This window comes from Pleuronectes platessa, chromosome 16 (genome assembly GCF_947347685.1).
Source record: "Pleuronectes platessa chromosome 16, fPlePla1.1, whole genome shotgun sequence".
NCBI lineage: Eukaryota > Metazoa > Chordata > Actinopteri > Pleuronectiformes > Pleuronectidae > Pleuronectes > Pleuronectes platessa.
Genome location: NC_070641.1, coordinates 20,438,970 through 20,452,669, shown reverse-complemented (window position 1 = coordinate 20,452,669; position 13,700 = coordinate 20,438,970). Strand labels below are relative to the sequence as shown.

Sequence of the window (13,700 nt, the reverse complement as noted above, 5' to 3'; positions counted from 1 at the left end):
TCGACTGATAAACTACATGTGATGGAATCTAACCATCGCTGTGTCGTGATTTAACTCTCTCTTCCTGCTTACTATGGATTCACTGAAACCAGGGACAGTTAGAACCAGTGGACCCACAAACAAAGCAAAATGTTCTCGTGGTTAAATAGCAAAATAGCTCCAATTAAAACCACAATCAACAGGTTTAACTTCCCCAAACACAGTCACGAGTTTTTATCTTTTCATCTTGTAAAAAGAGTTCACATGGGATTGTACCAGAACGGGCCTCTTGCACTGCACAGTTCCCCCGCCTTCCCCCAAAATCAATCAAGATTCAATACATTTTATTCCTCTATTACAAACGGGTATATTAACCCACAGTGTTGCACTGGGTGACATGTTCCTCTTATACTGTCATTTAGCACTGTAGGTTATTTTGAGTCAAACCTATAAACAATATTTCGCTGCAGTAAATACTCACTCGAGTAATTTATAGCTGAATAAAGAGTAATGTTCGGTAATAAACTACAAAGCCCAGCTGTTGTAGGGAATTATATAGACGACTGTATTCATGACCTGTTTTTTTTATATATATAGAGTTTTACATCTATAGTAGGAACGACTTGTAATTCAAAAATCAATATTCAAAATCGGGCCTAAGTGCTTCTTTGAGCCGCTCACCAAACTTATATTACAAAGACGTTGATGATGACACCGGGACGAGCTCTGATCTTCCAGGCTCCTCTTTAGCACAGTGAGTCTTCAGGTGGCGCCCTGCTCCTCTGTCACGTGACTGGAGCAGTAGTCCTGGATACCTGTCGGAGCAGAGGGCGAGAGGAGCGTGAGGATGACGAAGGGCTAATACTGATGAAGATTTCCAAGGACACAGATATGCCTCTGTAGTTCCCGAAATCAGTGTACGTGAGCCCCGAGTGAGTAAGCTGCCTCACAAACCACATTTGACTCTTCACATTTAATCTCATGGTTCAAGTAGTTAGTAAAAGTTATACAAGCTCCATACAAAAATCTTTCTTCCCGTTTATTCGACTGGTTCCCGTTTTTTGACGAGAGCACTTCTTCTTTCATTACGTTTAATCTGGAATTGGCCATCAAGTAAACCAGCCAGTCATCAAAAATGCGAGACTTCGCTGGAAGCTCAAATATGTTTGTGCGTCTGTTTGTGCGTCTTGACTTCCTGTCTGAAGATTCGATCAAAATCCACTTTATGATGAAAGAGGTTGAAGAAATGGACATGGGACACGTGTGTGTGTGTGTGTGTGTGTGTGTGTGTGTGTGTGAGATCCTGAAAACACTCACTCTGCACAATGCTCTGTAAGACTTTGGCAGCAGGAGAGTCAGGTACTTCACTGAGGAACGATTTGCCCTCGTCGCAGCTCCGCGCTATCCTCGGGTCGAGAGGTACCTTTCCCAGCAGAGGTAGATTTAGATCCGCACACATTTGCTCAGCACCTCCACTTGTGGGGGGGAAGATTTGCGACGTGTTCTGCAAGAGACACGACACAGAAAAATCTAAGTTAACGGATGTATCTTCAGATTCTTAAGCGAATTGATGACATCAGCACACCGACATGCTCCCGTTAAAGGATTTGATCCGCTCTTCATTATTACACAAATAATGAAAACAGGTGTTCAGGTGATGTTTAAATGATCAAAACACTCTTTACAGCCTCCAGGCCTTTTCCACATTCTGACATCAAAGCACCTGAACACGTCAAAATCAGAGCAATGACTTCTCAACTCAGGAAGGGGAACCTTCCGAGGAGCACGTGAATGCACTGGTACTGTGAATTGTATTCAGTCGGATAGCTCATGTGTGGAGCCGTCACATGCAGCCGTCAGTGACCTTGCATTTAGGACAGACGAAGCCGCTCATGTTCTCCACCACTCCGATGATTGGCAGCTTGACCTTCTGACAAAATCGTATCTCCTTCCGCACATCCTGCAACGACACCTCCTAGAGAGGGGGACAGAAGAGAGGAGGGTGAGGAGAGGAGGGGGAGGGAGAGGAGGGTGAGGAGAAGAGGGATGCGACAGTAGAGATAAGCAGATGCTGCTGAACACTACCTTATGACCTATTTCTACAAACATTATACAAACTGTCCAAAGACTTTATGGCCTGGACTGTTTATGGTCTGAAATGTGTAGGAGCTGAAAACTGTCAGACCCTTTAGACTCCCCAAAGGACTGAATGTATGTCTGCTCATCTCCAAAGGAAACATATGTAAAACTGTTGTCTGTGTAAAACTGTTGTCTGTGTTCCTAGTCTAGTGGCAGAAACTTGGACTATGGGCAGAGAAGGTCTCTGGTTCGACTCCACGGAGAGACAACAAAAGACGAACCTGGATTGATCTGTCCAAAAATCCAAGAGTCTCCCTACCCTGTCTAGTGCCCCTGAGCAAGGCACCTTACTCCCCAAACATCTGCTCCCCGAGCGCCGTACACGGCTGCTCACTGCTCTGTGTGTCCTGCACCAGATGGGTCAAAAGCAAAGATTAAATTTCCCTACCTGCATGAGTGTGCCTTTGCATGACTGTGCATGTGTTTGGGACGAATAAATGCATCTTATCTAATCCTGCGCCAGTAGACTAAGGCTATCTCTCAGAACCAGTCTGAACTGGTTCTGAGAGATAGCCTTAGTCCTCCTATATAAGACCCTTGTATTTGACTGTTCTCTATCTTCACTGAGATCCTTGAAAACTCTTTTATATCAAGGTATCAGAAGCTCTGTAAACAGACGGACTTCTTTCCTCGGGTACTTCCCGGATCGGAACTGGTTAGTCGTGGTTCAGAGAGAGCAGAAGGAATGAGGAAGTGAGTCTACTGCTTTTTGACCAGTTTTCTATAAGCATCAGAAAAAGGTTTGAACCAAGGGCAGAAGCAACATCAACAAACAGGGTAGATGGATGAGGTATTTATATCTATAGAAAGATTTGCTTTGAAATTCATTTTCTTCAGCCCAAAGCTCTTGTGACAGTTTGAAATTAGTTTGAGTATATTCATGTTACAGACTGTTTTGTGCAGGAGACCCAGATAGAAAATAATCTGGGCTTGTTCGGTTTGCACACCCTTAAAAATAGGTTGGTGGCCTAGAGAGAGAGAGAGAGAGAGAGAGAGGGGACTGGTGGCACTGGTCGGGGAGGGAGGTGATTTCCAGTACAGACAAAATAAGATCCCTGCCTACCACACAAACAGCTTTCCCTGTGTTGTGATTGATGGATATATTCTTCTTTAATTACCGACATTACAACTAAACCTAAGTAGTATTATAGTAGAATAATAAAATACAAATACAATCATCACCCTTTACAAATCCACAAGAATTAAGACACATACAGACAATCTCTGAGTAAATGAATGGACACATAAGTCTGTCATGTTTAGTAGAGGGGTTCAATCCTAATGCAGCTGCAGCACACACTGTGAATTCCACTGTCGGATGTCAATTGTTGTCTGTTAATGTAATTATAGGTTTAAATTGCATTAGTCACATAAAAACCACCGGCTAACCTAACAGCTCCAGGAGGTTGAGATTCATTCTGAAGAAAATCAAGGTACAAGAAGAAGATAACTGGGAAAGCCGCGTTTCTCTGAGACCTTCTTTGAGACCTGTTGGTATTCAACCCTGTTTTCATGTAACACAGTTCCCTCTCATGCACAGCACAGCCTGAGTGACAGGTCCACAGAGAGTGAAAGAGAGAAGTGCCCCTCACAAGAACGAGCACAGCCAACAGAGCGAGGGAGGAAGAGGCGGCGGGGGGGGGGGGGGAGTAACGTCTGGTTTCCACACAGTTTTTTCTTTCGTGTCTGTAATTCAGTTTCATGTACGTACTCCGAAGCCCCCAGTGTTCCACGAATGGAAAGTATTTACTTCATAAATAAACAGAATTAGGTCATGGAATGAATTATGAATAAATTCAATAATTAAAAAGAAATTTCCCTTTACAGTTGATCAGTAGGTTGGAGCCTGTGTGAGTGCTGGTGTGTTTGAGTGTGTACCTGTGGTGTGGTGATGATGACGGCTCCATCGACGTGGGTGGAGCTGAGGTACTGGACTATTGACAGGTGCTCATCAGAGGTGCCGGGGGGTGTGTCCACGATGAGGTAATCCAACTCCCCCCAGTCGACGTCCCTCAGAAACTGCTTGATCATCCCTGATGGACACGGACACAGGTTACAGTGGAGTGACATGTTTAGAAACTCAAACTAATTCACACACACAAACACAAACCATTCTTCTTGGGTCCTCTCCAGATCACAGCATCATCAGGGCTACTGAGCAGGAAGCCGATAGACATGACCGCCAGGTTGTCGTCCACATACTGAAACACACACACACACACACACACACACACACACACACACACACACACACACACACACACACACACACACACACACACACACACACACACACACACACACACACACACACACACACACACACACATACACACACACACACACACACTATTAACAATGTACATAATGATTCTGAATCAAACATAAGCAGCCTGAAGTGAATTGAATTGGTTGAACGGACTCACCACAGGAGACCAGCCTGAGCCGCTCTGGTGAACCTGCACACAAATCAAGATTTACACACTCTCCACTGATTTGGGATTATTATATTTAATAATAACATTTATTATTAACCTCCACTTACTTGTTCTCCCTCCAAGCCCATCATCCTTGGAATGGATGGACCACAGATGTCTACGTCCAGCAGGGCGACCTGTTAGAAACACAAGAGGAGAGAGAACAAACAGATTATAACTGCTGGGAGATAACTTTACAGAAATCAATAATGTGATTTGAAAGATTGAATATGGTTAAACCGTGTCAGCAGCGACCTCTAGTGGCGCTGAGATGATTTCTAAATCTTACCTCCTTGGCGCTGTCGCTGGCCAGAGCGTGGGCCAGGTGGGCGCTGAACGTGCTCTTACCAACTCCTCCTTTCCCCGACAGAACCAGGATCTTGTGTTTGACCGTCGACATCTTCAAGCCTATCTCTGCTATGGCTGAGGGAGGGGAGGAGGGTGAGCTGGTTATTTTAATATCAGAGATGACCATGAGTCCCTAGGATTAAAATCCACCACTAATCTGATATATTAGACTGACCAACCCCTAATATATATGACAAACTACCATAATACCAGAGGTGATGAGTCTTACCGGGGTCTGGGGCCTTGGTGGCTCCTGAAGCACACAGATTCTGGTTTGGGCAGCCCTCGCATGACGAAGACTTTCCTGCTTGCTCACTTGATGTACCTGGGCAATCTGAAAGAAATGAACGATAAACATAAGAGTATATTTATCAAAACATTCAAAAAACTAAATCAGACACGTATGTAAAGAAAGCATCTGTAACTCATAGAGTCAGATTCATCCATGACTTCAAGTTCTTTCCTACTGGTGCATGAATGTGTTTTTGCAAGACATCTGCTGCAGCACTGGTTGCAAACCATTAGCAGGAGTTCGGTAATTTGTGACCTGTTTTGAGGAGTTTGAGAAGGTGTAGCTGTTGTGTTGATTGAGTTTGCAACCACTACATTATACTTTGCTATTATTGACTATTGTATCCAACTACAAATTCCTTTCTACAATGTGCAAAGTCCATTTTCATGTGCTCCAATTATAAATCCTTGTGCAGCACTTTCTCTACCAATCACACAGCTGTCAGGTAGAATTTTTGTTTGCAGACTGGGGGAGACTGGGATTGAACCGCTGACCCTCTGGTCAGTGGACCTCCTGAGGCCCAAAGGTATAGGGTCAAGTCTGAGGTTTAACTCCTTCTCTTCAAATGCACAAGTCACAGAGGAGAGATGGTGGAATCACTAACTACAGTTCACAGATGAATGAGATGACTTTAACAACGCGGATTTAAAAGAGAAGAAACCAGATGACTGATGGATGAAATCTGCTGAGTCACAGAGAAACGTGCTCTTTCAACCACATGGACTCTGGACACTGACGGTTGTGTGACTCAGCTAAAAAAAAAATTGTCCTTGTAATGTTTCATTACGAAAACACAATAATCCAGAACTGCTAACTTCTCAAATGAGCGATTTATTGAACGGGTTTGATTCATTGACGTTTATTGAATTACTGGCGTCACTGAACTTCATCATTCAACAAACGATTTATAATCCATTGTTTAAATGAAACAGATCAGCCCGGCACTTCCGGGTGTGAGAATCATAACTGACATAAATCATCAGGGATTAAAAAGTAAACAAACATGAATATTTAGTTTGTGTTGTTGACAGAAACACAGAGAGGTTTTAAAAACACAATCCCGCAGAGAGAGAAGGTTTCAAACCGCTTCAACCTAAAGTGATTCAAACACGTTGGATGAGGAAAGCATTGGTCCATTTAAATCTAGTTTACATCTAATATAAATGTAACTTTTAAGAAACTCACGTTCAGGAGCATTATCTGGTACGTCTGCCATCTTTACACCAGTGTCCCACCGTGAATGTCTTCCCCCTTCTTTGGTTCCGGTTGCGCGCAGCACGAGACTCCCCGACAGGAGCCGAACCCCTGGAAACAATAATAGACTGTAAATAAAAACTAACAAGCATAACTGTGAGGAAAGATACAGACGTATATCTGATGTTATTAGTTTTTATAATGAATTTGACTGTTTTTTTGGCGCCATATTGAATTGATTATTATAATAAATGTATGAATTACTGTGAGGCCTTTTGTTTTTGGTTGTTTGTGTGTTTTCTATATTATATGTATTTTTGGTGTTTGGGAGTTCATTTTTAAAAATAACAATAGAACATAACAAAAAATAAAATAAATGTGATATAACCCAAGTGCCACTTACACAATGGTTATCCTTAAACTGGCCACATTGAGTTATTAGCTTCTTGATATGTATTGAGATATTTGACTTTTTAAATTTACAGATACTATATGATAAATAGAACAAACTTGGGCAATTACTTGAGATGAAAAAGACTATTGCCACTGGGGGACGCTGTTGATTCAGTTAAACCAGAAACAATCAGACACACACACACACACACACACACACACACACACAAACACACACACACATGCATACGTAGACGAGGTAACAGTTTGAAAATGAGGCTTTAATTAAAAAAAACTACAACACATTTCATCAGTGACACTGTGTGTGTGTGTGTGTGTGTGTGTGTTGAATACCATCTGATGTGGGTCTACGCAGGCCACAGTTGTGTCTATTCAAACACTTTTACACTTTGTGAACAAGCTGTTCTATTGGCTCTCTGCCACGTTAGGAGGATGTGATTGGTCAGAGGAGAATCATTTGTCCGGCTTTGCAATCAGAGAACAAAAGAGAAGATTTACATGTGCATGTACGTGCACGCATGTGTCTCCTGCGTGTACACCTGCTCTTTGTGTACGTGAGTAAAAATATCTCTCCCCACCGAAGGCATGTGCATATGAGCCTTTTTTTGTGTATACAAGTGTATCAAAGCGGCTGTGTGAGTGTGTGTCTGAGTGTGTATGTGTGTGTGTACTCTCCTCCCCCCACTGTTTGCCCTGTCAAGTGTGTGTAATGTGATATTTTCTTTGTGTCGGCCAATCCATCACTAACCGGCAATCCTATTCACACGAGCCATTAACGAACTTTATTCCCGTCCAGCACAGCTTTCACATTCATGGTTGGTTGTTGAACGTCAGGTGACTGGAAGTAACACAGTGTATTAAAACTGGATTGTGTTATTTTTATGTGTCTGGACACTGATACACAGCCTCAGATCATTTAACAAGAACACAGGTTGGTGAAAATTTGCGTGGGCTTGTCCTGGATGTGTAGCTACAGATGAAGCCGTCCTTGAGTGAGAGGTGGGGACAGACGGAGACAGACACACGCAAAGACATGAGCAGAATGAGACACAGGCTGCAGGACGGAGAGGAAGAGAGAGAAGGTGTGAGTTGTCGTCAGGTGTGTAACTCACCCCTCCAGGCGACATGTAAAGTCTGAGCAGACACAAACAACAGTGCAGCTGGAGCCTGTATTTTGCAGGAGCCGTTTGAGATTTCCTTCCTCTTTCCCTTTTGCGATTCCTCCCCAGCCTCTCCACAGCCTTCAATGAGGAAAGCTTGAAAAAGGTTTGTGCTCTGAGTGTTAATCTCAGAGCACAAAGTAATGTTTATTTTATCATTATTCCCAAATCAAGCTGCTGTCGTTTTCGCCTACGAAGCAAGAACATCACTTGTCACACAAACACACACTCACACATACACACTCACACACACACTCACACACCCCTGCACATACTTACACACACACATCTATATCTATCTATCTATTCAGTTGACTAGATAGCCATACATGAAGTCAGACACATCCTGTCCATTCAGCAAGTGGTCTACACCCACACACACACACACACCACACACACACACACACACACACACACACACACACACACACACACACACACACACACACACACACATATTAATGGTCTCAGGTCAGATTTTGGTCACATAGTTACTCAGCACAAAAGTTAAGCCTTGGCTGCACAAGCAATCATCACACTGGGAACAATGACACACACTCACACGGAAGCATTAACTCACACTTTTTCTACAAGGATTAACAGAAGGGGTTTTGTGTGTGTGTGTGTGTGTGTGTGTGTGTGTGTGTGTGTGTGTGTGTGCGTGTTGTCGTGTGGCAGCGCAGAGATACAGTCACACAACTGAAAAAGGAAGAGGGGGGAGTTAAGTCATTCATGGAAAAACGATGCGTGTGATCTGCTGCTAATGAGCTGCATGTGAAAATATGATGAACAGAAGGAAACAATGTGGATTTCATTAGATTCCATAAAGCGTTTACTCTCCTCTCTGCCTCCCATTAGTGGATCAGAAGGAGAAAACGTAATGATATCAAAATAGAGAAAAAACATTTAAGCTGCTCTAGCATTTCAGAAATGTGGTGAAACGAATGCCTCCGTGTTTTCAAATCAGTACTTGGCCTCGGTTACACTCCTGTCAGTTATACAGGCTTGGTTGAACCACCTGTCACTCAGGAATGTGGAGAAATTTCATCAAACGCATCAAATCAGAAAACGTGGTGTCGATCTGAAAAGGGCAAATATGAACAATTTGATCTTGGTCTTACTGAAAGGCCTCGAAGTTAGAGACAGAGTGACAGCACCTCACAAATTGTTCTTCTGTTATCGTCAGTGTGGTTCTGGTTCCTCCCTCGTTATTCTTCATCACCCGACCGTCTCAGACCCCCCCCCCCCCCCACTCTCTCCTCCCCCTCTTTCTTCCCCCCCGTTAGGAAATTCTCAGCTGTCGCGTGTCACGTCGGGTCATCCCCTCAGAGACGGTTTTAACCCTTCATTTTTTCGGTGTCTGATCGCACAGTGCGTAGAGACTGAGCCACTTCAGCACTTGTGTTAATCTAAAAGAGAACGGGAGCAGTTCACGTGTCATTTTGTCTTTTTGCTTGAAGGTTCTTTCTGCCCCAGAGAAACAGGAATGTTTGTTTTGTCCACATCTCACAAACATGCAAAGTTACACACCCCCACAAGCATAAACCACGGGCCATGCAGAATCCTTGCTCACCATCATAAATGCAGAATTTGTACATGCATGCACTTTTATTCATGCTTGGGTGTGTGTGTGTGTGTGTGTGCGTGGACTCTCCCTGTGTATTGATGATAACACGTGCAAAATCCGTATTAATCAGCAAACTAGATCATAGCAAAGTCTCATCGCTTGACTGCTGACGACAGGGAGAGAAACACAACTCTGTCTTTTCAATGCTCAATAAAAACTGAATAATGTAGAAATGTAGAGAATCACCAGTCAAATGTGCATCACAGGTTTGTGGACTTTTATGAGTCAGTTTACTTCTTTCACAGGTGAGGTTTCCACGATGCAGGTGAATGGGTTCAGTTGCTTCAGGGCAACAACACGATTGGTTTGGTGTGTTTGTCGTTCAGCTGTTACTAAGCAGATTCCCGAGGGAATTAGCCTCAGACACCACAGAGTGTGCAAAACAGATTCAGAGACAGCGGTGCAATTATTTCAAGAAGAAGAAGAAGAAGAAAATTAAATACACATATTTCAGACTCTGTGTTGTCAAGGACTTTAATGCATTTTTAGGTTTGCTAAAAGTTAATTAGGCTCTGATTAATGACAATTAATATATCTTTGATCATAGATACAAACACACACGCACACACACACAGACACTCACACAAAAACACACACACACACAAACACAGGCGCAAGTGGAAAAGGAATTTAACACGCTTCATGAAGTTATTCTGGTCAGGCGGCAGCCAAAGGAATCTCAGCCATCAACTCTATCTTTGTACCTCCGTTACCCAGCCTCCATTTCACCAACCCACATCTGGCCTACTGACTAATTAATAAGCCCACCCCCCCTTCCCCTTTACAGAGATTCTTTATTATCTTTATTCCTGAGCATGTTCTTTCATTTTGACAGAATTTTTTCTTTATTTCACATTTTGCTTCTCCTCAAAATGCTGTTCACCACGGTTCTGTGATATTCTGTTGCTGCACTTCACTCAGAGTCCCTCTCTTCGAGTCCCTCTCCTCGAGTCCCTCTCCTCCAGTCCCTCTCCTCGAGTCCCTCTCCTCGAGTCCCTCTCCTCCAGTCCCTCTCCTCCAGTCCCTCTCCTCCAGTCCCTCTCCTCCAGTCCCTCTCCTCCAGTCCCTCTCCTCCAGTCCCTCTCCTCCAGTCCCTCTCCTCGAGTCCCTCTCCTCCAGTCCCTCTCCTCGAGTCCCTCTCCTCCAGTCCCTCTCCTCCAGTCCCTCTCCTCGAGTCCCTCTCCTCCAGTCCCTCTCCTCGAGTCCCTCTCCTCCAGTCCCTCTCCTCCAGTCCCTCTCCTCCAGTCCCTCTCCTCCAGTCCCTCTCTTCGAGTCCCTCTCTCAGGAAACGTATGATCTCTCGCTGCTCCCTTTCTGAGAAATTACAAATACCCCCGAGGATACAATTAGCTAATTAATTAAAACATCACTGCCTCATTGTTATACACAGCAAGTGAACATTTACAATATTTCTTACTGTCTCTTACTGGTTAACCCTCAATGTTCCCAGTAAAGTCAAAACCATCTGGTGCAGACAAGACAACCAGATATCAACAAATCGTAAGTGGTGTTTTCCAGAAGCACCAACTTTGATGTTGTGTTATAGTGGGGGGCAGATTGTGTGTGTGAACGAGATGGTTGAGGGTGTGGGGATAACACCCCTACTTGGTCCCTTGATGAGCAACAACCCCTTATACTCTCAAGTGCAGGGAAGCACACACACACACACACACACACACACACACACACACACACACACACACACACACACATACACACACAATCTGGAGGGGTCAGGGGTCATGAGAGGGGAGAGGTTATGTGTTGGCTGATGAGACCTCTCAGCTGTTCTGACTCGCTGCCTGAGCAGAATCACCCCAGAATAACTATTGTTATCTGTGTGTGTGTGTGTGTGTGTGTTTTTGTGTGTCCGAACTCAACAGTTGGGGTCAGTTGTGACGACAATGAAAATATCTTGTGTGTGTGTGTGTTTGTGTGTGTTTTCTCACATCTATGTTTATGTAAAGGAAGGAAGATTATCTGGGCTTGCAGCTTATTCCTGGTCACGCAGTGTATGATGGAAATGTTTCACTCTGCATCTCGTGCACACGTACTTGTGGATTTAAACACTGAAGACCTGTGCCTCATTTCCTGCCATAGAAATATAACATGCTATATCTGCTGTGAAGTGACTATTAATAAACATGATCACAAACCTTAACTTCTCTGTGTAGGAGCATCTCACGTTCGAATCAGTGATGGACAAATTCATTTTTTCTGTAAATTATTGTGTAAGGCAAGAAAAGTAATTTCATCTTAAACCAAGTGTCTAAAGGTTTTCATAAACTATAAAATAGTAAAAAAAAGAATACACTGATCACAATAACCATACAACGAATGCACAAACGCCTGGATCTGGATCTGTGTGTGTTTTTTTGGGGTTCACCTGTGTTTGTGTGTTCATCAGCTCGGAGGGAAAGTGCTCACACACACCAGACGACTGCCTACATTATAAATCCTTGATGGAGGCCTTCTTATCAGTGTCCTTCTTGTGCCAGTAGTCATTTCCTTGTTGGCTCTGCCCTCCTGGTTTATATGTGAGTTCTTTGGAAAAGGACCAACCCCTGATATTGTCATGCCCGTGACTTAAATCTCCCAGTCTCTCCCAGTTACTTTACTTTTTCTATATTCCCCCCAGCATGCAACATTTCCTGCTTTGGCCACATGTTTAGGTAAATTAATGAAAATATGGGAATGCAAATGCAATGGAAAGTAGCTTGCGTTTGTGTATGTGATGTTTTATCTCTACACACACACACACAAACACACACACACACACACACACACACACACACACACACACACACACACACACTCTCTCTCTCTCCTTGTGTCTCTCTCCCTCTGGCTGATGCAAACATGTAACTTTCCTGTCAACTCACTTCCAGTTAAACAAGACAACCGTAGATTCAACTTTCTTTCTGGATCTGATCCAGGATCCTCCCTAAACTCCCTTCAGGGCCATTGTTCCTCTTTTCGTCTAACCACGAAAACTGGAAGTGGACGCAAATATTGTGAGTTGTCACTGTAGTATCTATGACCCTCTGCAAGTTTTTGACACACAAACCATGTTGCCACAACAGATCCTCCATATTTCTTGCATCCTGCATTCTTGTGTTGATCAAATTTTTTTTGATAATGGCATTTAAAATGTTTTGAATTTGATTTGATATGTGGATTCCTCACAGTTATAGTGGAAAACCTGTTTAAAGTGTCCCAACACCAGTAGAGGAGAGGAAAGCCGGGAGGATAGTGGTGAAGAAAACATTTTCACCGCCAGCATTGTTCCATAATCACATCTTGCTCACTATCTCTCTCCGTGTAATTGTCTGTATCTGGTAACAACGCTCCTGTTCACCACTTCGCTCTATCTCATGTCTTTTTCTCCCTGTGCTGTTCAATCTGCCTCCTGCCGATTGGCCTCGGTCTCAGGCCTCGAGCGGACACACATTCACGCTGTGAGAAACAGGAACAGGGGAGGTGGGGGGTGCTTCCTGTCTGTAGATCTGTGTGTGTGTGTTGTCGTGTGTGTGTGTGTGTGTGTGTGTGTTTCTGGCTGTCGTCCATGCGGTACAAACACTGGAGGAACCACTGAAGATGAAAGAGGCAGCGCAGACGCCTCCCGACTGTTAAATCAGTTTAACTTTGGAAACTCCGGAGAAATAAAGACAGTGAATCGTCTTCAACGTGAAAAATATATAGAACAACACCATGATAACCTCAGGTGACAACACTGTCCTCCTTAACACAGGGTTACTGTACACCTTGTGGTTTCCATCTATAGGTCCACAACAATAGCAGGTAACTGATATGTGTTGACAGTGATGTGCAGGATAGTGTTTGTGTGTATTTGTGCGAGTGGGTCTATAGTGTTTGGTTTGTGTTTACCTGTGAGCGCGACACCTGACACTTGACACCTGGCAGAGAGGTTAAACCTGTTCCCACCTCTCCTTTGTGCATGAAAGAGCATTTTGGGCGAGAAGTGGGGGGTGGGGGGGGACACCAGTGGCCTGCAGGAGCTGAGGATGATGGGATTGATTTGTGTTTAAACAGGCACAGGCTGTGGGCCG

At 43.8% G+C, this 13,700-nt stretch overlaps 1 protein-coding gene across 2 annotated transcripts; it reads right to left on the bottom strand.

Moving 5' to 3' along the window:
• Positions 1 to 664: 664 nt before the first annotated feature.
• Positions 665 to 8,245, bottom strand: nubp1 (nucleotide binding protein 1 (MinD homolog, E. coli)). Of its 2 annotated transcripts, XM_053443478.1 has the most exons (12): positions 7,956 to 8,245; positions 7,592 to 7,681; positions 6,421 to 6,540; positions 5,173 to 5,277; positions 4,885 to 5,018; positions 4,664 to 4,732; positions 4,545 to 4,577; positions 4,229 to 4,319; positions 3,997 to 4,151; positions 1,844 to 1,954; positions 1,297 to 1,483; positions 665 to 794 (listed from the first exon to the last, which is right to left on the bottom strand). In XM_053443478.1, the coding sequence occupies exons 2-12, from the start codon at positions 7,614 to 7,616 to the stop codon at positions 742 to 744; spliced, it is 1,083 nt and encodes a 360-aa protein (XP_053299453.1). In that variant the 5' UTR covers positions 7,617 to 7,681; positions 7,956 to 8,245; the 3' UTR covers positions 665 to 741. The 2 variants fall into 2 exon arrangements, with proteins under 2 accessions (XP_053299453.1, XP_053299454.1); XM_053443479.1 differs by lacking the exon at positions 7,592 to 7,681.
• Positions 8,246 to 13,700: the final 5,455 nt, after the last annotated feature.

Bases quoted from the DNA above. Each gene is read 5' to 3' on its own strand.
- nubp1 (XM_053443478.1), bottom strand. From the start codon at position 7,616: ATGGCTCGTGTGAATAGGATTGCCG. The intron at 4,733-4,884 runs GTAAGATTTAGA...TGTTTCTAACAG, and splicing joins CCAGCGACAGCGCCAAGGAG to GTCGCCCTGCTGGACGTAGA. The intron at 1,484-1,843 runs GTCACTGACGGC...TGTCTCTTGCAG, and splicing joins TCGTCTGTCCTAAATGCAAG to AACACGTCGCAAATCTTCCC.